This window comes from Lampetra planeri, chromosome 3 (assembly GCF_965212315.1).
Source record: "Lampetra planeri chromosome 3, kcLamPlan1.2.h2, whole genome shotgun sequence".
Taxonomy (NCBI): domain Eukaryota; kingdom Metazoa; phylum Chordata; class Hyperoartia; order Petromyzontiformes; family Petromyzontidae; genus Lampetra; species Lampetra planeri.
Genome location: NC_136109.1, coordinates 24635747 through 24663618, shown reverse-complemented (window position 1 = coordinate 24663618; position 27872 = coordinate 24635747). Strand labels below are relative to the sequence as shown.

Here is a 27872-nt window from a genome sequence, read left to right as displayed (position 1 = left end):
CGCACACTGTGCGTGGAGCCACCGCCCTTAACCAGCGTTCACCCAAACCCCCACTCGGGCTGGTACTACACCCCGTGTCCAGGGTGTACACACAACAGTATACATCCCGCCGTGGCCTTGCATGCCCGGCACCACACAGTGATATTCCCAGTCACTACAAATGTATTGGGGAACAGACTATAACTGGTGATTTAATATACAGTACTTTTCAAAAAATATATATATATTCATTTTATTTCCCAATATTCTGTATAATGTAATGAATACATAAATGTGAGCAATCCTGGTTAATCTGACATTTTTGTGAAATTTCGACAATTGACAAATCACAAGTCGTTGCTAACTAAACTTTATATTTCATGAATGCTAAACAAAACTTCAGTCAACATTGACTGATTAACGTATTTTCATTATTTGGTCGTATTCATAACTCTCATCCAAAGTGAAATTGTATTTATGTGGCACATTAGAAATGGATCACTCTTTTAAGTATGTCCTTGTGCAGCAAGGGAGTAAAGTGTGGTTCTGTGAAAGTCCTGATGTGCTGTGCAGTGCATCAGTGCATGTGTGTACAGCAGCATGTAATGACTGAGTCGGGCCTGTAGGTGGCTGGCAGGGTTATTGAATGACCACGCGGATATACCAGTCACATGGTTAATGGCGGCTCGGGAACAAGGCTGGTTGTAACACACGTGTTGTTGCATTTTACAGGTAAAGGACCCAAAGGTTGTTTTTGATCGTTATATAAATGTTCTAGACTTGTTCTAGACTTGTTCTAGACTTTAAGCCTTTGCTTTGAATTGTTCGTTTGTGATATATGCAATTAGAGGCGTTTTAGCACTGTGCATTGTAAAGAGATGACGCACTGTAATTAGTTACTGTCATTGTAATTCTCTAACTCTAATACTGTTTAGTCTATAACCATGCCCATGTACCCAGAATATGACTACTTGCAATGCTATTGAGAATAGAACACATGTAAAGTAGTAAGCTGTACAATGGTGATATACAGTACGTATACTGTACACATACAGTACATATAATGGGTGTAAGATACCGATATAAGTGGATAGTATAGATAGACATACAGCTTAGGATTAAAGTAATGTGCAAATGTGATTGTCAAAGACAAAGATGGTTTATCAGTAGTAGAATTGGGTTTAAGAGAGAGGGTTATTGAATGACCACGCGGATATACCAGTCACATGGTTAATGGCGGCTCGGGAGCAAGATTGGTTGTAACACACGTGTTGTTGCAGTTTACAGAGTGACGGTGCTGTTCTTCTCAAGATTAATATTAACCACAATAAATAAATGTGCTTGCCCTCGATTTGGAGCACCTGCCCACGTCCTTCATTTCGAGTGTGTAACATTTATTTATACCAATTTGTTTTTCAAACTTAATTCGTTATAAGTTTATGTTTCAATGAACACCATAGAGTTCAAAAGATCGTGTATTCACATATATTGCTGGAACGAATGGTGTTTATCTGTTTAATCCTGGAATGTGACGAAAGACCGGGACAGACCAAACGTTCTGGTACTATTTCTGTGGAATGTGTGCTGATACCTTAACCTACGATATAGAATACCGAGCATTCATTATTTATTTTGTCAAATATAAAATGTACACGGGAAATACATGGGCATGACATTTTTTCAGACCACACCGACGGCCCCCACTGCACGTCAACAGCTGCTCGTTCTATAATTAATCTGAGTTTACCAGTCTATTCAACAGCGCAACAGTTGAGGTGTAGTCGCCAACTTACCAACTCGGCATCTACATCAACACCAGCCTGCCACAGCCATGGACGCCGAGGAGTACAAAGTTCGAGGTGAGTTGATTTCTCTTAATAAGCATGGCACCAATTAGTCAAACTTTCTCTCCATGCCTCGATGTCCTCTATAATCTATCGAGACCAAAAGTGTAATTTCTAAGGGCAAAACAATGGCAGTACAGCATAAAAGAAAAAAATGTTTTAAGGTACAACACAGGCATACAGTATTGTCAAGTTTGCAATATGTCTATGATTTACATGGAAGTTGTAGTATTTTATGGTTATTATTGTACATAGGTATAGAGTACTTTTAACGATTTATAGTGGTTGCAAATATGATGCATAAAATATGCTTGGACTTATGGGTGCATAAAATATGTAATTGTTAACCTGTCAGCTATCCTGTAATGTAAGGTTTACATCCACAACTTGGAAAGAGTATATAATCACGTCAGGGTTAACATTTGGAAAGAGAGAAATGGGAAAGCATGAAGAAATACAGGCGCACGGGTAAGAATTTTTAAATAACCACTTGCAATGGCATGTATGTTGAACTTCTTTAGCACTATACGTAGTCAACCGTGCTAATCGGAGGTGCGAATTTACAGTGGCAATTAAGTACACTATTTTACATTTTATAAATTGACATTGTAAACAAAAAACATTTACAGTAAACACAACAGAGGTACAAAATTAAGAAATAAAATACATTTTACTTGGTTAAAACTCCAAACCAAAGTTAGATTATGCAAATTCTAATCACATTCGTTAATGACACTGCCTTCCGAACATCCTCAGGAAAATGCTATAGGTCCTAATTTTTTTAAATGTTCATCTATAACACGAGCGTTTAAACGTACTTTTGACACGGGCGAACTGACCTCGATTACCGGCCATGATTAACATACATACGTGGATTGGTAAACTCCTGTAAAATTTTTTTTTAAATGTCGACAACAGAAAATGGTTATCATCAGTCTAAAATCGGCTTTAGTATTTATACTGTATTTCTGTCCAACATTTATATAATAGAAACATGTAGTTAGTATAAACTTTGCAACATGTACATATCTACAAAGTATTAAGGTCCACCCTATTGTTTTGTACTGATGATGTGAATGGTATCACAGTGCCCTTGTCCAATCATCAGAAGCTCTTCTGCGTTGCGTCATATTCAGAATTAAATGTTATTTTGGCATCCAGTTTGGACTGAACATTTAATAATCACATGTCATACATCATTAATATTAACTCCGCATATCCGACAACCATCAGTAGTCATAATATGCAACTAATGCCACAATCCACCGGATTGCATCAACACCTGTGTAGTGGGTTCACAAGCGACAAGAGACGGTGTAGTCGAGGCACACTATTATAACTTTATACTCGGCACAGGGCAACGTATACAATACTGGAAGGGGTAACGGCCCCTTCACCCGTACTGGACTGGGATACACCCCTAGGCTATCTGCCTAACTGTTCTGCTCCCAGGTCCTCCGCTAAGGGTACTAGGGGAGGCTATCTGACCCGGCCCTGGTCAAGGCACAGGTCACGACACCCAGCCAGACAGACCCGACTGTTAGAAGAAGGCTTTGAGGCTCTGGGGCCGCACCACTGGCTTGCTCTGCCCGGTCCTGAGAAGACAGTGGGTCAGAAGAGTTCCAGGGCCTATCTGCCCAGTCTTCAGTCTTCACTGGTTCTTCGCTCCTTAGCTCCCCAACACTGTTCCCCAAGCCGTCTCGCTCCCCACCTTTTATACCAACTTGCCACCGAGGAGCGGGGCCGCGTGGTATTACAGCATCTCTCCACAGCCCCCCAGAGCAGCAACCGTTTACGGACGTGGATGTAGACACTCCTGTGCACTTGTCCGCTTCCTTCCCGTAACATCCCTACACCTGCATAGGTATGTAGCCATTAAATGAGGAACGTTGGGTCAACGTTGGCCCAATGTTGCAAATTTACTGGGTTTTGAGCACCTGTTGTGGTATGTTTAAGTACAGTTACAAGGCAGATGTTTAAGTGATGAACTCCATTAATGAACTGAAGAGTTATAGTATATGAATGAATGGAACGCCATTAATGGACCACTGTACAGTACAGGTAGTCCTCTACTTACGATGGAGATGCGTTACGACAACCCCATTGTACGTCGAAAATATCGTAAGTCGAGAATGGCATAGCCTACCCAGGAGTCTTAAAGAATGGTGATAATTTAGCAAAACAGAGCAATTTACAGTACCGTACTGTATAAACTATATACTGTATGTATTTATTAATTACAATACTGTATTGCACAGTAAAATGTAAAGTAAAAAACAGGGTAAATTCTTAGCCTACGTATATGAACTGCAATTTAATAGAAAGTTTTTTCAGGAAACAATCGTATCTGCTATAAAAACTTTTAACATGCATTGAACGTATCGTATCGTGGTAACCTTAAAATGAAATCGCTAAAGCTACGTATCACACATGCATTTAACGTATCGTAACGTATCATATTGTACTGTCCTCTCCAAGATTATGTCCGTCGTCTGCATACTTTAACGATGTTAGGTTGTTGATGGCAATTTTGTCGTATCGCCATCGTAAGATCGAAATATCGTAAGTCGGACCATCGTAACTCGGGGACTAACTGTACTTTATTTGTTCTCAATAGCATTTACTACAGAGGTCGTTGGGCTCGCTTCTCAATCTATGTTCTCTGCATCAACATGATAGATGTCACGTTTTACCGAAATATGTTCGAACTAATGTATTGCATCGTGGACTGCATGTTGATAATTCAGCAAAGTTATATTGCAGGATAACGGCAAATACATTGTGCCCCATTATACAGGTAGGAACAACAGTTCCACACTGCCCACCAGGAATTATTTGTCTGTCTGTTGTGCATAGCCACGCCCTCGATTTGTATTTCATAGAGCGCTTCAGGCGGGCTCAGCACCACGTGATGCGCCGCCCCAAGCAGCTTGTGCCGCGTGACACGGATCGCACGAATGCGCTGCAGCGCTGTCCAACCAATTTCCTACCTTCCCACTCCGAATGAACGTGTTTTAAAAAGCTATTTATACTTATTTACACTATTGTCATATACGGAATAAATTACGTTCTTTCACCAACGCACATTTTTATTACGAGCATTACAAATGTGTTATGTATTTGTATTATATTATACAGGGGCGTACTGTGCTGTATAATGCTTGTGGATTACAGTACAGTATAGCTTATCAATTTCAATGGTAACCAGGATAACTGACGTGTATTATTGTAATTCTCTCAAGAGTCATGCTTAAGGGCAACACTTGAATATGCTTTACATGTAGAGGGCGTGCTTGGACACACTGAGGTGATGTAACAGATTATAATATTTACTACAGAGATTATAATCTGTTACATAATTATTTTGTTGCTATACATGTCCACGTGAAAAGCCACTTCCTTGAGCTATTATTTTTGGCAAGGTCACTTCTGAAGTAGAATATAATAGCTCAGTAGGCTTTACCTGGTAAGCATTTTTTTTATTTGCATTTGTATATTATTTAAGTAATTTTTTTTATCTCTCCTATATTTTTAACTCCTTTAGTGTTTTGTATTGTTTGTTGTTGTTACATTCTGACCCACCCCTGCTAGAAATCTGTGACAAAGAGCTTTATAGCTCAACAGATTCCCAAAGTATAAATAAATATTCTGATTCTGATGCAGAGGTCATGCAAGGGACAGGGGATCACACCCAGGAAAATAGTTAAAGACGCGAAAAATGGAATTTGGAGAAAAAACCCAAAAGATACATAATGGCGGGGACTGAGAGGAGAGGACTCTGGGAAGAGGCTAGAAGTAAACTACGAGTGTATGTGCCTTACAAGTGTTCTTATCAAACTCACTTCTTCTCCATGGCCCATTCCAATCCTCTTTCTTGCCCTCACCCCTCCACTCCTTCCCGTCCCTCGCCTGCAATTTCGTGACCTCCAAGTGCCTCCTGTTACGGTCACTCATTCCTCGGCCCTTGCACACCTTTGCCATCTAAATCACTTTATTTTTGTTACTTCTGTAATGCGAGCGTAAACGGCCTCACGGATATGACGTAACAGGTGGGAGAAGTTGGGTCACGTGGGGAGAGGGAGTGCTTTTAAGGGCAGGAACCGGAAGGGCTAGGGGAGAGTGTGGGAATAAAGACAGGACGAGGCCATGCAGGGCAGGAGGTGGAAAGTGGCGTGATCGCCACAGGTCGGGACTCGGCACCGTTGGCCAGCGGTGTCCGGGCACGGAGGAGACGGAGAGCCAGCAGCAGGGCTGCATAGAGAGCAGCCGTGGGGCTGCAGGTCGGAGGCAGAGAGGCTGAGTGAAGAGCCAGCAGCGGGGCTGCATTGTGAGCCAGCAGCAAGTCTGCGGGAGCGACGGCAGCAGTGGGGCTGCCGAGCGGGAGACGGAGGAGACTCTGAGCGAGACGCCGTGCGGGCAAAGTTGTACGAACCACAATGAAGGACAACGGAGACAGACCCAGTGCAAGAGTCCTTTATTACACTTCTTTTAAACTATGTAAAGCGCATCGAGGTAAGGCGCTCTATACATATGTATTGCCATAAGAGGGAGGGGCTGCTGGGGGCTCTGGGATCCTAGCAGGGGCGGTTTCTTCATTAGGGCGATTGGGCGACGCACCACCAATGTCATTCAACCACAGAGTCACGCTAGCCGTCACTGTGCCTCTGGATATAGTCCAATCAGCGTCATGCTACGTTCTGTGGAGTACCGCCTCTTTTTGGGCGATTTCCCTCCAGCTGAGAATCGCCCCGAGTGGTCCCATAGACTTACATTCAAAGATGTTTTTTTTCGAACGGGGGCGCTGCAATGCATTCTCTATGGCTTCCGGGAGGGCTCGCCCTAACGTGCTTACGTCATCATATGTGCTTACGTCATCATACGTAAGTACGTTTCATCCAACAATATAATTTGTCGCCACCTAGTGGAATCTTTAATAAAAGAAACTTGAGTGGTTTGTTTCAATAGTGAGTATAGAAACAAACAAGATGTATTGTAAGAGTCACTTTATTTTTCATTAATATTAAAGAAGTGAAGTTGCCTTTACATGCTTAAGCTGTTAATTTATCCATTGCATGGGTGGACCTTATCCTTATCAATCATCCAGACATTTGCCCCCTGAGAGATTTTGCAGGAGCCGCCACTGGATCCTAGGCAGATAAGCCCTCGGCGCCAGGCACTAGGATCCCAGGCAACCCAGACGCTTAAGCCCCTTGGCGCCACCAACGGGGGGGCTGTGTGTGCTCTGTGGGATATCTGGGGGCGCACACAACCCCACCCCTCGTTGGGGACGAGGCATAAAAGGGCAGCTCCCTGGCCGATCGGGGCCAGTCGCAGTTCAAGACCCAAGACCAGCCAGCTTAGGACCTTGGACCCCCTCGTCCCGCTTGTCCTTGTAAGGGCCGGGATGCTGTGAGGGCCAGTGGTGGGACTCTGGGACTCCCGGCTCTACGTCCTTGTAAGGGCGAGTTCCGAGGAAGCCAGAGTCCAGACCCGCACCTTGGCTCGGTCGGGTCAATTAGCCTACCCTAGGGTAATTGTAGCCGGAGGACCCCAGAGCGTAGCCAGAGTAGTGTATCTAGGCTGTGTACCTAGGCTGTGTACCTAGGTTGTAACAGAGTATCAGGACTGTTGGAGTGTTGTATTGTAATAAAGAAATTACCTCCACAAGTGTCTCCGGAACCCATTACACATATAAAAAGTAAAAAAAAGTGTTTCAACGTACAGACTTTTTTTGCACTCAAAAGTAGAAAATGAATTATTGTCACCCCAGAAAGAGTCAAATTTGATGTGCTGAATAAAAGTGGGTGGCTTGCATAAAGAAAATTAAACATATTGATCGGAGTCTGCATCAAATATCAAATTCCTCGTGTCCTGTCCATATCCCGCCGCTGCTTCACCTTCCCAGCTGATGCTATGATTGGTGAATCCAGAGCTGTTGAGGACTGTTGTTCAGGCTTAGCAACCATAGTCACTTACATGATTTTATTTAAACGTTGTACAGAGAAGCAGCATCGTGCGACAGAGAAGCACCGAGATTCAGATGCAGCTTTGATTCAGTAAATGGTCACATGCAAGTATGTACTGCATTGTTTCATGCACAGGTAAGGAGATGGTGGACTACATCGCCGCGTATCTAACTGGGCTACGTGACCGGCCTGTAAACCCATCCGTGCGGCCCGGCTACCTGCGTCCCCTGCTGCCCCCTGGCCCCCCGCAGCAAGGAGAGCCCTGGGAGAGAATCTTTGAGGACGTGGAGCGGCTCATCATTCCTGGGGTAATGCACCCAGCCACAGAAACGTGAATAAGATAGGATCAAGCCAAGATCATGCCTTACAACATGTGGTGCAACCTGAAAACACATCGGAGCACTATTTAATTTCTGCTGTATTAATGCAAGTTGTGGCGTGCATGCAGATTGTGCACTGGCAGAGCCCACACATGCATGGATATTTCTCGGCACTCAACTCGTACCCATCGCTTCTTGGTGAAATGCTGGCGACTGGGATGAATGGTGTCGGCTTCACATGGGTACGTCTGTGTGTAAAAGTGCCGTATTTGCATAACGACTGCAACGACCATTCACCACTAAGTGGCGGTGACGTCACCACACAGCGCTTGTGCCAGGCTAGGTGCATACAAAATAAGTGACAATACATATTAAACAGATCGATGAACAACCATCAACAATCATGTGGGAACTCTTTGAGATATGCATCTTAGTTAAATGAAGACATTTGTAAACATTTTGAGAAAACAAGATGCAAGGGTAACAATACAAATGTACAAATTTAACTAAAGTTTGAAAACATTTGCTAAATCGTTTAAATAGTTTATTACACAATCATTTCAGCGAATTAAGTATATACATTTTATATAAAATCGCGTAATGTTGAAGAAAACGTGTTAATGGATATATTTTAAGGTATGTAAGTAAAAATATATATTCAGTGAATAGGGGGGCCCAGGGAAGATCGGATATTGCTTGCCACGAATGTTAAACATGGCCAGACTAAATCTAGAAAGACTTAATCTGGCCCAAAAAAATATTCAGATTTTTTTACTTACAGAATAAAAAAACACGTGCAACAAACATTTTTTTTTACAAATTCAATACAAATTTTATTTGCAAGCTGAGACTGTAGGTAGGTTATTTGACTCAAGTAAAATACCTTGTTTTATTGGTTATTGAGCAGCTCCAACACCATGATTAAAACTATGATAATAAGGGGACCGTTTGTGTTTTGTAACTGTTGATGCGTGATTTGGGCCAGGCATCTAACCCGGCCTCCACGGAGCTGCAGATAGTGATGACGGACTGGCTGGTGAACATGCTGTCCCTCCCTGACACCTTTCGACATGATCACCCAGATGGATGTGGAGGTGGAGTCATACAGGTCCTTCATCTATATCATCATCATATTTGCAACACTTTGGTTTACAAAGCAGTACATTTAAAATCTAAATACATCTAAAACGATAAACAGATTAACAAAATAGGCAAGAAAGATTAGGAGCAAACATTTAAGGGGTGGAGAGTGGAGACAGACAGGATAATTGATAGGATGGCGCTGTGGGAAATACAAGTTGGAAGTGATGTGTTTGAGAAGAGATTTGAATGCTGGAAGGGGCCAATTGATATAAATAAGTGATAGCAATTGTCATATTAACCGCAATGTAATAGTGACATACTGTTGCGTGTGTAGCACAGTTGCCTCCAAGGTCAGTGGACCATTTTTTTCAACTTAAGATCAATTATAATTATTAATGGATAAATTTGTTCCACAAATCCCAAAAATGTGTGTGCGCGTTTTTGTTGAACAGAGCTCAGTGAGCGAATCTACCATGCTGGCCCTCCTGGCGGCACGGACACGCGCTCTTACACAGTTACGTGGGGATGTGAACCAAGACGTCGGCAATGACGCACTCCTCAGCTCACGACTTGTGGGGTACACCTCAGACCAGGTGTGCCAGTCTACACTCTCTAATGCCCGTGTCCACCTTATGTTTTAAAATGAATATTTTCACCCCACAAATTGTACTTTTAAGAGAAGAATATTGAGCATTATCGTACGCTTTTGATGCATGATGCTTCAATCAGAGCGTGTGGAAAATGCTCCCTGCTTCTACTTATTTTCGTAACTTTTTCCTCTAAACTTAAACCTAATCGCACCTCCAATTAGCACGTTTGGCTACGGACTGTGCAAAAGACGTTCAACATATCCATACATAATTAAAGAATACGAATGAAGGTGAATTCTGACTCCCGCCAGGCTCACTCGTCAGTGCTGAAGGCGAGCCTCGTGTCGCTGGTGAGGCTGCGCTCGCTGCCCACAGACTTGGAGTTCTCGCTGCGCGGGGAGACGCTCCGACGCGCCGTGGAGGAGGACCGAGCACAGGGACTTGTCCCGTTCTTCGTGAGTTACTTAACTCCAAGCGTGAATTTGTTTATCGATGCAATGTGCACCAACATTTATGATTACAGTACTGTACTTGATTGGATTACCCAGAAAAACCCCATCACTGAGTGTCTGGGGCAAATTAGACAATTTGTTTTTAGAGAATTTTCATATGTTTATAGGATACTGGAACATCTAAGAGCCTACACATGTGTAGAGGTGATAGCTACTCATTATTCGGGGACCTACGGTACAGCGTTGCCTCCCTCGGTAAACGGCTGGGGTCAGGGAGAGGTGAGAGCGGATCGTAATCACAGATTACCGCCAGACAAACGGCCAAGGGTCAGATAAGGTGAAAGAGGATTCAAACAACAGATTGGGAAGAACCTATCAGAAGGGTCCACAAAGTAGCGTGGGATTCGACAAGCCCAGCCACGAACCAACCAGTATAAAAGCCAGAGCGCTGAGAGACTCACACGAAGACCGAAGCCCGGGCTGAAGAAGATAGGACCCTGGACCAAGCCTTCCAGCCCTTCTAAGGGCTTAGGCTCTGCGTGACCAGAGATCGGGGACCAACCGAGCCAGCGGGGGGTCAGTTAGCCTCCCCTAGGTCCCAGCAACAGGACGCTAGGTTATGCGGGTAGACTCGGGTCTAGTTCCCGCCAAGTCCGGAGGCTGTACCTCCTTAGGTTAGCAGGTAGGCTGTGTGTAGATCCCACCAAGCCCGGAGGTTGTACCTCAGGTTAACGGGTAAGGGGACCGTATACCCCATTGTGTGTTAGGGACCTTGTCGAAAGAAAGGCAATAAACAGTGTGTGCCTCAAAGGAGTTTATTCGTCCGTGATTCAAGACACTACACATGCAAGGCAAAACACTGAAATTCCACACATGTCAGAAACCTACTTGTCGTACAGTACTGTGTTTGACTGCCTAGAAGTTACTGAATTACTCATAATGGGGTTTGTATTTCTATTGAGATTCTGCACCACATGCTTGAATGTTTGTTCACAATAGTCATATAGTACCTGTATTGATTCTGTTTGAAAGATTCTTAACTTTTAAGCTTCACACACATAGCAACTGTTACTTATCAACATAACTTGATGACATCACGTGCTCTGGAAAACCCATTCATTCAGTCATGCTGCAAGAAAGTGCCTTGTAATACAACCAGGCCACAATATGAACATGACAAGGATGCAACGACTTCCACATTAATTTAAATGTTGGCTTTGGTGTGGTTCAATTAGATGTGGTACTTGGTGTCACTTGCATGGAACAAAATACATGATGGGGGTGTAATTTACCTGCTAATTAGCCATGTAAGCTGACAGGATATATGTATAGAGGTATAAATTGGCTATGTGGGGCAACGAGGAGGGACTGCAGACACTTACCTGCAGGGTCAGTTGCAGTATCACTAGCCCCGGAGCAGGAGGGGCTGCGGGGTCTTCCTGGATCCCACACAGCCCCTCCCAACGGGTGGGGGCTGCGGGGTCTTCCTGGATCCCACACAGCCCCTCCCAACGGGTGGGGGCTGCGGGGTGTTCCTGGATCCCACACAGCCCCGCTCCTCGGTGGGAAAAACGTATATAAACGGACCTCTCCAGAGGTTCGGGGTCCAGTACGAAGACGGAGCGAAGAGAGGACGGAGCAGCCCAGCTAGGACCCTGGGAACCCCTGGCCCGACGTCCTTATCAGGGCCGGGTTTGAGCAGGCCAGTGGTTGGGACCCGCACCCTGGCTAAATCGGGTTAGATAGCCTCCCCTAGGTAATTGTTAGCCGGAGGACCCGAGAGCATGACCGGTGTCAGGCACGCTAGCCATTAGTTGTATTCCCGTACGGTGTGTTATAATAAACAAGTGTGCCTCCAAGACAAGTCTCCAGAGTCTGCAACACTACATATGCAACACGAACAGTATGGCTCAGATGATGATAGCTCTCTTGGTAAAATAACTACGTGTGTATAATGCTTTCGTGCTCTCACCACCGTGCATCTTGTGCGTGCGTGTATAGGTGTGCGCAACCCTTGGCACAACAGGCGTGTGCGCGTTTGACAACATGGCTGAACTGGGCCCAATCTGTGAGATCTGGTCTTTGAATTTCTCTTATTCCTAACACCCTAAGTTCATAACCGTTATAATTGCACCTCCGATTATCAAGGTTGGCTACGTACGGTGCGAAAGAAGTTCAACATACATACACACAAACTGAAGTCCTTACCTATGCCATTTAAAAGCAGGAGCTAAATGTTTGCTTACTGTAACTAATTTGTTTAGACCTAGTTTAGGAAACCTTTTTACAAGCAAGAGCCAAACATCAGGGTGAAACACGGTTATTGGCTTTTCTTGCGATCCACTCAGGTCGCCACGAGGGGCTCTGGCTGCACGTGGACGCGGCGTACGCGGGCACTGCCTTCCTGTGTCCAGAGCTGCGTGACCCCCTGCGCGGGGTCGAGTTTGCCGACTCGTTCGTGGTCAACCCGGGCAAGTGGATGATGGTCAACCTGGACTGCGCCATATTTTGGTGAGGCCTCCGTGAATCGTGCAAAATACGTTTTGGACAAGATCGTGTTGGCCTTGTTGCACGAAACACAAGCTGTTAAGGTTTAATAATAGGGTTTTTCCCCTTTTTTTCTGGCAACAAAACTGAAACCTTTTTACAAGGAATCATGTGTGCATTAACCACAATACCTGTGGTCAAAATGCAAACAAAAAACACACTGATAATATATGCATTGTCCTTTAAACTGATTGGTCCACACCGGAGACGGCTTTCTTTTGTGCCTCGTCTCAATTGGTGCTAGACCAGGGGACGCCAAAAGGCGTACAGCTCAAAGACAATGCACTATCAAAATAATGAGGGCTCGGGTAAGCATCTACATCATTAGACCTCCTTTGCCAGTACCAAAATATAATAATAGGGTGTGGACCAATGCATATATTATCAGAGTGTGTTTTTTGTTTGCATTTTGACCACAAGTATTGTGGTTAATGCACACATGATTCCTCGTAAAAAAGGTTTCAGTTTTGTTGCCAGAAAAGGGGGAAAACCCCTATTATTATATTTTGGTACTGGCAAAGGAGGTCTAATGATGTAGACTCTTAAGGTTTGTTCATTTGGATTTTATTTTTCACTGCTCAATGTCAGATATTTATATGACCTGGAAATCACATTTACCTGTTTAATATGCTTCGATTTCCTGTCTTCTCGGAAGTGAAGTGCCAAAGAGTGCCGTGACAGCATTCCCACCCCACTAGCAACCGACTGATCGGTTTCTCGAATGCTACAAGGGCATTGAATTAAAGAGATCCCACCCACTGACACCTCTTTGAACCAACTGTCATAGTTCAACTACGTAATTGCATGTCTCTTATTGGCCAGCCTCCCACACTTAACCGCACGCTAAGAGCCCGACTCACTGTGCCAGGGTGGTGGACAAGCGGAGTCTGCAAAGCACGTTCTGCGTGGAGCCGCACTACTTACAGCACGAGCACTCCGGTTCGGTCACAGACTTCATGGTGGGTGAATCTGCTGCACTAAACATGTTTTGTTCATATAATGGCATGCATTCATGGAAGGGAACAGTGTATGCTCCATTACATTATGTCTAGGCGTACCAAGCCAACAGCTCTGATATTCTTGGTGCAAAGAGTATGATCGTATTCATACAATCTTAAATAATTTCACAAACATACCCGAACATTTTAAGTGGGTATATTTGCTCTGAGAACACAGCAGATAACATCAGAAAGCACCATCTTGTCAAGATGTCAATAAAATTGGTTAATCTTGCTTTCTCTCTTTAAAATAACATAGTTTAGCTATGTCTTTCTTTGGAATTTTCACACTTAAATTCTAACTTAGCAATCTTTGAAATACGTAATCGACCAGGCTATGCGTTAATTGTGTGTTGACCGACTCTCTGTGTCGTTTTACATAACATTTCGATACTTTGCTAGGTTATTTAATTTTAGTGTGTTTCTTTCTCCCTCTAAGCCTGCGTACTTCTCTACGCGTCTCCTCGTACTCATTGACATGTAAATTTTGTCTCTAACCCCTCCCTCTCGCTGCCTCCGCCCCCCTCTGTCTATTTAAGGCCACCCCACAGAGACGATCACCCCTCTCTGTACCTGTGTTGCTCGCTCTATGTATCTTGGTGATATCTGTCTGCTTATATGTCTGTCTATAGTTTTCTGGTTAGATTTTATGTCGCTATTTCATTATACCTGATGATGATTGCTTGTGTTGCAATCGAAACGTCGTATGCTATTATTTAATTTATTATTTTATCTTTATACGTGACTTTACCGAAAGAACCAAAGAATAGTTTAGCTAAACAAATTGACCTTAATATGAAAGTGTATTCTGATGTATTTAACAGCGGTTCCGTTGTATTGAACATGTTTATTGGCATTCTGTAAGAAAACACATATAGAATGTCATTTTTGCTGTAACCAGTGACACCCAAGCCTTTATAATTTTGCTTAGATATGTGGGAACGTTGTGGAAGTTGGGAGGGACGGGAGGTGGACATGGGGGCCCATATCAAGTAGTCAAGGGAGCTAATGAGCACTATTAAATGAGGGGGGCTCATATTTTCACCCACCATGATTCAGCAACTGTCCTCATGCCAAGTACAGTACATGATTGTGCTGTGAGATTTGTGTTAATGATCGGGGTGGTGTTTTCGTGCAGCACTGGCAAATCCCCCTGACTGTGCGTTTCCGCTCGCTCAAGCTGTGGTTTGTGATTCGCTCGTTCGGGCTGGACGGCCTGCAGGAGCACGTGCGCAGGGTGAGGGCCTCGTGTGACACGTGCTCCTAGTCACTGACACTCAGGACAGTTGAAACAATTATCATATTTACTGATACTAATTGTGGAAGGGGTATATCAATTATGTATGTTTTTCTACAGACCAATAAACTTGCAAGGTATTTTGAAAGCCTTGTCAGGGAAGACCCCCACTTCGAAATTCCAGCGAAGAGCAACTTGGGACTCGTTGTGTTTCGTCTCCAGGTGAGATTTTACAGCTTTTCCCCATGAAATTGCAGATGCAATGGAACGCTTTTAATTACTGGTCTCCACGTTAGACTCTCCCCCTCGCTTTCCTCCTTTTGCTCTGCCCTCAGGTCCTTTCTCTTTTTCTTCTTGGTTCTTTCGGTAAAGTCACGTAGAAGGGAAGTAATAAAATGATAACAATAAAACACAATAAAATAATTCTCACGACGTTTCGGCCACAACGCAAGCAGCCGTCCTCAGGTGAAAACCAGGTCTGTCGAGGCGACAGAGTCTGAATGAAACAGCACACGAGCTTGGAGCATATATATAAGCTGGGCGCCTTGACAAAGGAATTTGCATATCAAGAGGAATTTAGCATATTTATGGGAAATGCTGCTGCTGCAGTTGCTGCTGCAGTTGCTGCTGCTGCAGTTGCTGCTGCAGTTGCTGCTGCTGCTGCAGTTGCTGCTGCTGCTGCAGTTGCTGCCTTATACATTTTAATATAACACTATGTATTATTCTACCCACCCTAATGTGTATCACACTGCTATATATTCACTATACAATTACGACACCATACACTACTCTGCACACTGCACCAAGCATACAAATGCCTCTTCAGCTGCCGCTATGTCGACCAAATGTAAGGACAACTTGATTTCCAAATTCGATCGCCTCTCAAACAAGAAACCGGACCCACACATTGAAAAGCTAGATGTTAACAAAGTCGTAATTAATCGCAGTAACAGTTCTATTTCTGAAGGCCTGAAATCCGTTTTAGCTAAAGGACTAAACTTTGCAGTCACACCTAGACACATACCAGTTAATGATATAATTACTAGAGTAGATGTAGCTCTCAAGGGCCTGAGTCACATCGCTGCAGACGTAGCAAGATCTGAAATCTCTGCAACCCTCAAAAACGCTAAGATGCCAGCTAGCAACATCAGCAAAGATGAGCGTTTTGAATTAGCTCAATTAAAAAAGAGGGATGACATTGTCATCCTCTCAGCCGACAAAGGCAATGCCACTGTCATCATGGACAAAACAGAATACAACAACAAAATCCAAGAACTACTCAACGATGGCAGCTATACAAAAATAAAAAGAGACCCCACCAACAGCCTCGTCTCTAAAACCAAGCAAATCATTTCTGATTCAACCGCATTAATTGATCAGACCAAACAGTTCTCGTTGAAACCTTCTGCAGCCAGGCCACCAAGATTATACGGCTTGCCAAAGATACATAAAGAAGATACACCTCTTCGTCCCATTGTCTCTACTATCAACTCCCCCACCTATAAACTGGCTCGTTTTTTGTCTGAAATCCTACGGCCTTTCACTGGAAAAACCACCTCTGCGGTACTAAACTCGACTGACCTGGTATCGACAATCAAGGGGATTGCCCTGTCCCCAGACGACCTGCTTGTCAGTTTTGATGTGGTTTCCTTATTCACCAAAGTTCCTGTACCTGACACCATCGCAATCATTGAAGACTTGGTTCATCAAGGACTGAATGCTGGGGTACCCCCCCTGGTGAGACACTGCTTAACCAATACATACTTCACCTGGAATGGAACTTTCTACAAGCAAACTGAGGGCACCCCAATGGGCTCTCCCCTATCTCCGGTTGTAGCCAACATCTTCATGGAGAAATTTGAGACTGACACCATCAAGACTGCCACTCAACGCCCAACCTTATGGAAGAGGTACGTAGATGACACTTTTGTCATCTGGCCACATGGCCGGCCTGCTCTAGACCAATTTCTCGACCACATCAATTCCATACACCCAGCCATCAGATTCACCATGGAAGTCGAAAAAGATGGCAAGCTACCCTTTTTGGATGTCCTAATTAAAAGGAGACCTGATGGTTCAATGAGCCACTCTGTCTACAGGAAAGCCACCCATACGGATGCTTACCTAAAACCGGATTCCCACCACCATCCATCCCAGAAGAATTCCCTCATCAAGACTCCATACCATAGAGCCCAATGCATTTCCGACCAGGAACACATTGGCAGTGAACTCAAACACGTACGCCAAGCTCTTAAGGCTAATGGTTACTCCAACTACACAATCCGCAAGGCCATCACTCCAACCATCAAGAAGGATCCTGCTGAGGAGCCTTTCAAGACCATCACCTTACCCTACATTGCTGGGGTCACAAAAAAGATCTCCAAAATCCTGATTAAACACAAGATCTAGGTCCGATTCAACACAGTACATAAGATCCGTGATCTGGTCCCATCTGTAAAATATGTGGTTCCAGACATACAGTACCCTGGCGTCTACAAACTAAGTTGCCTCTGTGGTAGCAGTTACATTGGAGAAACCAAACGACATGTCTCGGACCGCATCCGTGAACATAAAGCAGACCTGAAACACGGTAGGACAAACACCTCAGCCGTGGCAGATCACTGTTACAATTCAGTGGGCTCACATGACATTGACTTCTCCAAGACAGAGGTTATCTGCAAGCCATCTGGCTATCATGAGAGATTCGTTCATGAGGCGATCCACATATACAAACACAGAGACAATTTCAACCGAGAAGATGGATTCTGGCTTAGTAATCATTGGAAGGACATAATAAACCATTTCGGATCTTAACTGATTGTGTTCACGTTTACGGTGACTTTCAGACCGCGTTCCACTCACTGGCATTGTATTCTCCGCAGGGAATGGATTCTTTGCTCCGCTGCAAGTTTCCTCTCACCACTCACCCATTGACACGACGGTCAATGGTACAGTGTATAGTGGCAGATGGTGTGGCATTTGTATGCTTGGTGCAGTGTGCAGAGTAGTGTATGGTGTCGTAATTGTATAGTGAATATATAGCAGTGTGATACACATTAGGGTGGGTAGAATAATACATAGTGTTATATTAAAATGTATAAGGCAGCAACTGCAGCAGCAACTGCAGCAGCAGCAGCAACTGCAGCAGCAGCAGCAACTGCAGTAGCAGCAACTGCAGCAGCAGCAACTGCAGCAGCAGCAACTGCAGCAGCAGCAACTGCAGCAGCAGCAACTGCAGCAGCATTTCCCATAAATATGCTAAATTCCTCTTGATATGCAAATTCCTTTGTCAAGGCGCCCAGCTTATATATATGCTCCAAGCTCGTGTGCTGTTTCATTTAGACTCTGTCGCCTCGACAGACCTGGTTTTCACCTGAGGATGGCTGCTTGCGTTGTGGCCGAAACGTTGTGAAAATTATTTTATTGTGTTTTATTTTATCATTTTATTACTTCCCTTCTACGTGACTTTACCGAAAGAACCAAGAAGATGAATCCCTGCAGTCACGAAAGCTTTAAATCAAAATCCTTTCTCTTTTCTATCACTTATTCACTTCCACTGCCTCCACCCCTACCGGTTCCTTCCCCCGCTTCTAACCCACTCCCGGTCCACTTCCTACTACGACCCTAATTCCTGACCCGGCTCCCACGTCTCATTTTCTCTATGTGCACCTAACCACATCTCTCCCCCAGCCATCCACTGTGCTCCTCAATCAGCTTAACTCTCCGGCCACCAGACCTCTGCCCCTACTACCCTTCACCTACCCTCATCCATGTCCAGCCATACCACCTATCTTACCACTTCACGCATGTGCCCTATAACCAGCTGCCTCTCATCCACGTTGCACCCATCTGTCACCCTCATTCACCATCACACTCCACATTATTACTCCTTCCCTACCCCTGCAACATTATGCTCCATTCCCAGCCCCTATCCCACTATCCCTTCCATCACCCCCCTCACTGACAGCCACTCCACCCCATCCGTTGCTCCACTTTTGCCCCTTTGTGTACCGCCGTTAGCTTGCATTGTAAAGTGCCCTGGAAAGGGCCCTATATAAATCTTAAATGTAATTTATTACTATAATGAGCCAAGAATGTCTGTGTGTCCTGCGTGTGACGTCACTTCATGTTGGCCAGCCCCCCTCATTAATAGTCATGAACAGGTGATGTCTTCCAAATGGACACATCCCCCTCCATTAATAGTAATTAGCGGGTGACGTCACTCCACATGGGGGGCCGAGGTGCCTCCTCCCCCCTCCTCAGCATCAACTTACAACCTTGACTACAAAAGCAGAACCCTCACGTCACGCGATCTCCGTAACGCTATTGAGACATAGACATAAAAAGGACGTTATGATTAACAAGGAATTATAACCTTTAAATGAATTAAGTCTGTGTCACCGCAGCCTTACAAATTGCACACAAATTGATGCAATCACGTCGCGGTCTGCTTTTCGCTTGCAAGTTTCAGATTTACTGAAATACACCCGTCCTTGGACGGGCAAAAGGCTAGGAGAATATAATTAGTTACCTAGCCTGTGGCTTTGTCACTCTTTGAGTTTTCTTATCCATTTGTTGAGTAGTTCCGACGGACTTACTCGGAGACGGAGGTAAGTTATGGGCTTTCGCCAGGGTTTATTAAAGCTTATCAATAATACACAGGGTACACAACTCCCAGGGGCTAGGGGTCCTACTCTGAGTCCGGGTCCCTGCTGGCTAGCTCCGGTCTCTCTCGTGTCGGATCGTGGACTCTGCCGACTTCACCGACCGGAGAGAGAAGCACCTCTACGGCTACCACCGGCTTCTCCCCAGACTCCCTATTCGATCCCTGTCTCTACCCCTGGTTCCCTCTTCACCCTGCTTACTCTACCCGTTCCCACAGTGACCCCGCTTACGTCACGGGGTATCCCTTAAGTACCCTAGGAGACGTGACATCATGTGCACTGTCCAGCGCGCGTGACCCCACGTCCCGTGACGTCATCACACTGGACAGCGCACACGACGCCACTACTCTCCTCTACTCCTCTACACATTTATACCCTCTTACCTTCAGTTGTGGCCTGCAAGGCCGTTAAGCTCATACTCAGAACTCTTCGACTGGTGGAGTGGTAGACTAACACGGTGGATGACAACCAACCGATGTAGATGGCTGCAGGCTAGGAAAGATGTGAGCGTATCTATGGGACCATTTTGCCAATATCAAAGTATGAAAAATAATAATAGGTTTTATTGCCAGAAAGGGTAAAACCTATTCTTATTTTTCATCGCTGTTAACCTGTTGAGATGTACAAAGGTTTAACGGCTGCAATAAAATAGATATTGCTTTATTCAAGCACCTTATTATATTGAGTCTGTTCTCGTTGCAGGGCCCAAACGAACTGACAAAGACACTTCTCAGGCGACTCAATGAGTCACAGCAGCTGTTTGTGGCGCCAGCCATAGCCAGGGACAAGTTCATCATCCGCTTCGCCATCACGTCTCAGTTCACCACAGAGGTGGATGTGCTACGGGACTGGCGGCTCGTGTCGCAGGCTGCTACAGACCTGCTGCAGGGCTCAGCAGCCAAGGACGACGCGAGAGGAAGAGACTACCTTTGACCATCAGAGTCAAGTCAAGGGTGTCTAGAGGTCATGGCACTGGCCAGGAGTTAGGAGCTCTCTCGTGCCAGATGGTGGAAATCTCCCTGATATTCACTAAATAATGTTGTATTTACTTGAGGGCCTGACTTAAAAAGTTTTAGATTTTATGATCACCCCCCCCCCCCGCCTCCTAAAAGTGTCTAGATCTGCCTCCATTGATATTTTCAAAATGTTATTTGGAAGCGATGTAATACAAGTTGTGGGTACTGAATGATGGGGGCATATGGATAGATGTTCTATCCTAAAAATTTTAATGTAATTTTATCTGATACATAGTTTTTAAACTTGAAATACACATTTGTCATTGGGGAAAAAAAGGTCAAGTGATTTCGTTATAAAATATCATTAATTTGGGAATGTACTGTATACTATCACTGCCTGGACATGCTTTAAAACCTCATGCCCATTGGTCTGTATTCCATGGGTCAGAGGAGAAATTGGTACCACCTATGGTTAAAAGTCTTTAGTTATTGAACAGTTATAATATATAAAGCTATAAACTTTCATTTAGCAGGTCCAACCCGATCAGCTATTAGCTCTTTTTCAGAAGCGACCTGGTCACAAATGATAGCGCAACGAAGTGCTTATCACGTGAAAATGTATAGCAGCTAAATAAACGAAACAAACGTTTCTAAAGTGGAGGGGAAACCACAGGGAGAGAGACACGAAAACTCCAAATATACAGCAGGCGTCAGGGTTGGGATCGAACCCACGACCGCTTGCATACCCAGCAAGGGAGATAACATTTCTACACCGCGGTACCCCTCTCACCACCTAGTTTTGGGAGAAGTGGATTCAAGCCATACAATTTAAATTCCGTTTGCACATAAAGGCAACTGCTGAGGTGGCATTGCACAAAATATCTTGAATATCCCTAAGCGCCATGACTGTAATCACCAACAGCACTATGAGATTGTTCAGTTGTAAGTTACATCCATTTAACGAGCAACTGCTGAATGAAAACCTCCCAATTCCATATTAGTCACAGGGGTTGTTTGACCATAATTCAGCATTACGGGCAGTGCAGGTTAGAGAATGGTGGAGGATACCGCCCACCACAAAGTTGGCCATGACCAGGAATTGAATCAGGGTCGCCGAGATCATAGCATAGCACGCTGACCACCATTGGCACATGCAGACTGCGTGAGGATCATCATGTGTTGTAAGGCACCTACCTTCAAGGTTGCCAGCAAATGGCAGTATAGATATTTGTCATTACATATTATGTGTAGGTGTTCGCTCATAACTCTGTTTTCGTATGACACAAAAGACTAAAAAAACTGAGTTGGCGCAGTGGCTCAGGAATTGAGCTGGGTTAATACAAATCTCAACTGGTGTCAGATATCAGCCTTATATTATTAAAATGAGGCATTACTTCTGACTGACCTGCCCCGACTGGACATCTATGAAAAAAGAGCTTCATAGCACATCGGATTCCTCCAGGATGAATACAGATTCTGATTCTGATCCCTCATCTGAGAAATGACTTGGCTCAAAACCCTCACGCTCGTCACTCAGAGCTTCACTTTGTCGCTGACGATGCCCTCGTAGATTTGTCGCGTTAGCGGCGTGTAGCTGCACGCTGCATTGTCCAGGTAAAACTGGGGCGCACGGATGAGCGCCGGGTTGAAGCCCTCCTGCAAGAGGTGCGTCTTGATCTGCTTGAATGTGCTCGTCAACTCCAATGCTTCCTGTATGACAAGGGGTTCAGGGTGTGACATCCGGAATGGTAAAATAATTAGGAAAACACACTACGAGTAAACAAAATAATCATAGATAAAACCTGCCACTGCTGGACATCTGTGAAAATGAGTTTTGTAGCTCATCGCATTCCTCCAGTATAAATAAATATTTTGATTATGATTTAGAAATTACAATAAAAATGTGTAAACAAACTAAAGAATGCCTGCTGTTCTTTGGTATAGATTGTATCAAATGCCCATATGTTTATGTAATGATGTTAACATTTTGAGCATGTACAGCAAATATTATTTACAACATTGCCATGATCTGAAAATAACTCCAAAAGCCAGAGTTTTTCTACTCAAGTAACCATGGGGCAGTGATCCTCAGGAGTATGTAGCCCTTAGCAAGTGGTGAAAAGTCTACATTCCTATGACAGGGTGAGCTAGTATGTACTTCTTTTGCACCATACGTAGTCAACCGTGCTAATCGGAGAGATGTGGGCGAAGGACAAAAAATCTAACACTGTAAAACTCAGTGGTAGCACAGTGGTTGAGTGCAAGCCTTGCAATCAAAAGGTTCTAAGTTCAAAGCCCTGTTGGGGATCGACCTGAGCCCTTCATCCACCCATCCATCACGATCAGCCATAATCAAACTGCTGGATTCAGGCCTCTCCATATCTCACAATCCGGCGATGCCACTCTGTAGGCTCCATGGCAGACAATCTCTACCTGCAAGCGGATGAAGTAAGGGCGGGCGTAGGTTGGCAAGTGTCCTACAACGTGGCGGTACAGCTCCAGGCCGTTGAGCGAGTGGCCCTCCTCGAGGATCACAGCTGCCATGCCGGCCCGGCCCTCGTCATCTGAGAACAAAAAACGCAGCCATCAGAAGCAGTGGTGGTGGTTAATAGTGATATTTTTTTATGGTTTCAAACTAAGGTTCAAAGCGTTTATGCGTTCGCTCTGTTCGTCCAGAACTACAACTCTCGTAAAGATGATCCAATAAAAAAATGAACCTGTGGTATAAAGTTGTCTTACTATTTTGGACTTTCCTTATTGAAAACAAGATAAACTGATCAAAGAATTGCTCAAAACGTTTGTCCTGATGGTTACCCATCAATTTCTGTACTGATAATTACACACATTGGTGTTAGAATCCTCTAGGCCAGGCATGTCGAAAGTCCGGCCCGCGGTCAGATTCCATACGGCCCGCAGCTTCGGTCTAATAAATCATAAAACTTTAAAGATGTAATTCCTCCTTTCACCACACGGTGACAGCACCATTCTAATTCTATCTGGCTCTGCATCCGTGCCGCAAACCCTTCTCGAGTAATTTCTGCCATGGCGACTGCAAAAAAAGAAATGCGGTCATTCGCTAAGAAAATGCTGAGCTTATTCGGCTCCACATATTTGTGTGAGCAAACATTCTAAGTCATGAACTTAAACAAGAACCAATTGAGGTCAAGGATGAGTGACTCCCACTTGCGTGGCATTTTACGCATCTCAACCACTGCCCTCAAGCCAGACCTGGTCTCTTTACTGAAATCTAGATTTCGATTTAAAGCTTTCATGACTGCAGGGATTAATCTTCTTGATTCTTTTAGTAAAGTCACGTAGAAGGGAAATAATAAACTAATAAAAATAAAACATAATAAAATAATGTTTTATTTGTATTTTATTATTTCCCGTTTACGTGTCTTTACCGAAAAAACCAAGAAGATGAAATCTAGATCTCAGTATCACCCTTCTCATTAGTGTCAGCAAGTTATCTGTTACTTGATCAATCTCAAATTGAGTGTTTTGAACGGTAACATCTGTCACTATTAACAGTGAAAAGCCTAAAGCACACTAATGCACTTGGACTTATGGCACTTGTTTTTATTAAACTCTTGAATAAGATTTGGTTATAACTGTTGATGTTATGTACCTGTAGGTGTGACACAAACTATTGCTTTCTGAAAGATCTTGTAAAAGCCAGGGGAAAATTTCACTTGATTTAAAGTTTAATGATAACAGACCACTTTGCATTACTTGTAACTCCTGTTTAAAATGTTCATGAGGCAAAGATATTTAACTCATAGAAATTTAAGGTATTCTATACAGTTTGCTCAATGTTATCTGACTGAATGAAAGTAAGAATGGTGTTTTTAGAGTTGTTCACGTCTGCCTGAGTGGCTTATATTTGCTTACATTGTCATTTGAAAAATAAAGGTAATTGTGACAATGAATTTTTTTTATAACAGTGTGTATTTTCACTTAACTTTTGTGGTTAAAAAAATGTAAAAAGGAACTATTGGCCCCCGGGCATCTTCACTTTATCAAATTTGGCCCTCTGCAAAAAGTTTGGACACCCCTGCTCTAGGCCTAAGTGTTACTTTTTATAACTTGTTTAACTACGTTCATTATCAACAAGAACAACGAGTGAAGACAAAGATTCATAACATCACAAAATAGAAAATAATATAAATGTATTTAGTGCCTATAAAACGTTTCTTAGCATGTGGTTACTCCCATGAATATCATATTGACTACATAATGATTGATGACCACTTATAGATAATGCGAACATATTATTCATTTGGTGAGGGCGATCCGATACATGTTTTACTTCAATAACTAGGGGGAAAAATGAGATCAACGTTGATTAAGCTCGTCAATAGGGGAAGGTAGAACGTTACAACAATCGATACAAAACACGATAGCAGTGCAAAGTACAAGAAAGATAAAGAAATCAACCAAAAACATACAATTAAAACGAAACACATCCCCACCCTACCAGGCGAAGCCCACTGAGGTAGTAATTAGTCTGGAAGATTGAGTCCCCAACATGGGAGCAGCAGGAATCACTGAGTGAAGTTCACGAGGACAGCGATAGAAGAGTGGCAAGAAGGTGAGCAGGTGCTGAATCATTCATAAATCTGCTTTCCATTGAAGTTTTGTTTTAAAGTCGTTCATTAGCTGCACCACCAACTTGGGATGGTGACACCGTACACTGTGACTTCCTTGATGAAGTCCAGGTCACTCAGAGTGTCTGCCACCTCCATGGTCGAGACTTCTCACCTTTCCACCTTATCGACAGAAACAAGGAATCATTCAATCTTGGTGTGTCTGCCTTGTTATTAAGATATAGTCGCCAGTGTCTGGTGCCCTCACCTCTGGGTAAGGGGATGCAGAAGCCCTTGTCATCACGCACGGTTCCATCCTTTTCATGTTCATACTTAACCAGAGCATACTTTATCAGGAGCTGAAATAAAGCAAAGCCATACGAACAATTTCAAGGTCACTCATCTTTCCCTTGTAGTCCTCCCACACAAGGTATAGTTGTTATCCTTGACTGCTGGGGCAAAGGCTGTCTTACAAATAATTTTTAGGTCTTTCTTTAATTCCACTCAGGAAACAACATTTTTGTGAATTTTAAGACACTAGATTTAAATTACTTTGTTTGCTGCCTTACAGTTGTGATAGTTCATTTTCTGCAAATTATACTTTGTATTGTATTTCTTCTTGATTTGCACTTCATGTCTTGCTTACAAAAGAAATGTTTGTCTTTTGGTATGTATTCATTTGCATTCTTAATCATACAATATTCAACGTGCCAAAGTCCATCTTTGTAAAATGCCTGTGGATTTGTCCAGGGCTTACCTATCGACCGTTGCTCATGATGATCCTAATTTGAACAAACCCTGGAGGGCCCTACTCAACAAGCTCCAAATGCCCAGCAACAGCTAAAGCAGCATTTTCCCGTCTCATGGTGGTCAAGAGTGTTATGGGTCGATAATAACCAGGAAAATAGATTATAGATGATACTGTGTTAGCACAAGTAACAAAAACTCAAAACGTTTCTTAATAACGCTGCCTTAAAATTTAAATATATTAAATATTTGTGCTATAAAGAAGGGTCATTGCCCTACACATCACCAATTTCTACTATTTTCCTTTATAAGGGCTTAGAGTTGTTGACGAACGTGTTGAGTTTTTGTTAGCATCGTCCCAAGACAGCACACCCAAAATACAGGCACACTCCCTAAGCTAACCTTGGTCCAGGCAGTCTGCGAAGAAGGAGGTATGGCAAGAAGCCAGGATTTGACTGCGGAATGACAACAATAATAACAACGGCTGAGAAATTACAACACACACGCAGGAAGGGCAGGTCCCGGCCACAGGCCACGTTGACGAAGCCCACGTTGCCCTCGGTGGTGCCGTAGATCTCGCAGAATCTCACGTCCCCTTGCCGCTCAAGAAAACGCGCCCCCACGTCTGCTCGCATTCCGTTCCCCACGGTCATACGAACCGAGTGCACGCGGTCCAACTTGTTCTTGACACGGCACGCGAGGGAGGTAGGGAGGGTGGGGAAAAGAATGTTCTTTGAGCGAAAGTTTGTTTTCGTAGCATCTATGGAGAGAACATGATAGTGTGTGTGCCATCACTGACAATGCGGAAAATGTATAAGGTGGTGTACTATCAGAGTAGGTATTTTGGCACTTATGCTGTACTGTCTCCGATGTGTTTTCGGTGTTGTTACCGTGTATCGTTGGGCATTATGTCTAACATTTTGCTCCGCGTGCTTAGGAGCTTCTTCACTGAATTCCTGAACTGAATTCACTGAAGTATGGTCAAACCCTCCACACCCCATGACCCACATGCCATTGAGAAGCCCTCCTCATGCAGCAGTGCCTTGACAAAAAGGGCCGTACATGTCCACACACATGGTCCTTATTTTGAGGGCCTATCACCCGCAATTGCTTGATCAATTTTCAACGCGCATTGATCGTTAACGAGACAACACTTGGCACCTTGGGCTGGCTGAGGACGTATCGGCAGATCTCGCTGACGTACTGGAACACAGTGACGCCGTGCTGGCGGCAGTCTCCCCAAAAGTGGCTTGCGGACAACTTCCTCCACAGAACCAAGTGCGCACCTGCAGCCAGAGGGATGAGACGACGAGACAACACGGGGGTGGAGGGGGGGGAGAATGGGATCAGTGCTGGTGTCAGTTTAACACGTGGTAGGCTTTCACAACCAATATCATCCATAATAGGTTTTTTTTGGGGTTAGATCACGTACATTTTTAAATGTGTTAAAACCCTCCACCACCCGACACAGCCAACGAGTAAGGGTTGTCACGTACACAGAACGTGCCAATTCTTCACGAGTACATCACACCGGTTTGTTGGAGAGCCAAGCCACAACATTTACAATCTGAGTACGACGTTTCGCCAGTAATTACAACTATATAGAGGCGTAGATGTGGTGACCACGCTTCTGCCCTCTTGCGAGGTCAGGTATCATATGACCTCAGTCAACCCACGGCACCTGGGTCTGTCCCGTTACCTCTTGCCAGCGAGCCTTCGACACGTGGCTTCAAAGTGCACCTGGTCTGGAATAAATGCCGTAAGTCACCGCCACTTCGTGGCGAATTGCAGATGCTGTTGTTGGTCTGGTGTCATCCCATAACCCGAACGCAAACTCTAGACCTTGTCCTAATCTTAACCCAACCCAAGTCGTAACCCTGTGCTCACTCTCATATAAACCCAT

At 44.2% G+C, this 27872-nt stretch overlaps 2 protein-coding genes across 2 annotated transcripts; one reads left to right on the top strand and one right to left on the bottom strand.

Annotated features, from left to right (window-relative positions):
- Positions 1-1169: 1169 nt before the first annotated feature.
- On the top strand, positions 1170-24565 carry LOC144742158 (histidine decarboxylase-like). Its single transcript, XM_078624647.1, has 12 exons — positions 1170-1838; positions 7925-8097; positions 8238-8351; positions 9095-9217; positions 9645-9785; positions 10094-10237; positions 12236-12302; positions 12583-12745; positions 13650-13740; positions 14918-15016; positions 15137-15238; positions 20383-24565. Exons 1-12 carry the CDS (start codon positions 1811-1813, stop codon positions 20611-20613), a joined length of 1476 nt encoding a protein of 491 aa, XP_078480773.1. The 5' UTR covers positions 1170-1810; the 3' UTR covers positions 20614-24565.
- On the bottom strand, positions 20890-27872 carry LOC144734777 (long-chain fatty acid transport protein 2-like). The gene is made up of 6 exons (XM_078617151.1): positions 27857-27872; positions 27131-27255; positions 26473-26652; positions 25491-25581; positions 23070-23200; positions 20890-22346 (listed from the first exon to the last, which is right to left on the bottom strand). Exons 1-6 carry the CDS (start codon positions 27870-27872, stop codon positions 22170-22172), a joined length of 720 nt encoding a protein of 239 aa, XP_078473277.1. The 3' UTR covers positions 20890-22169.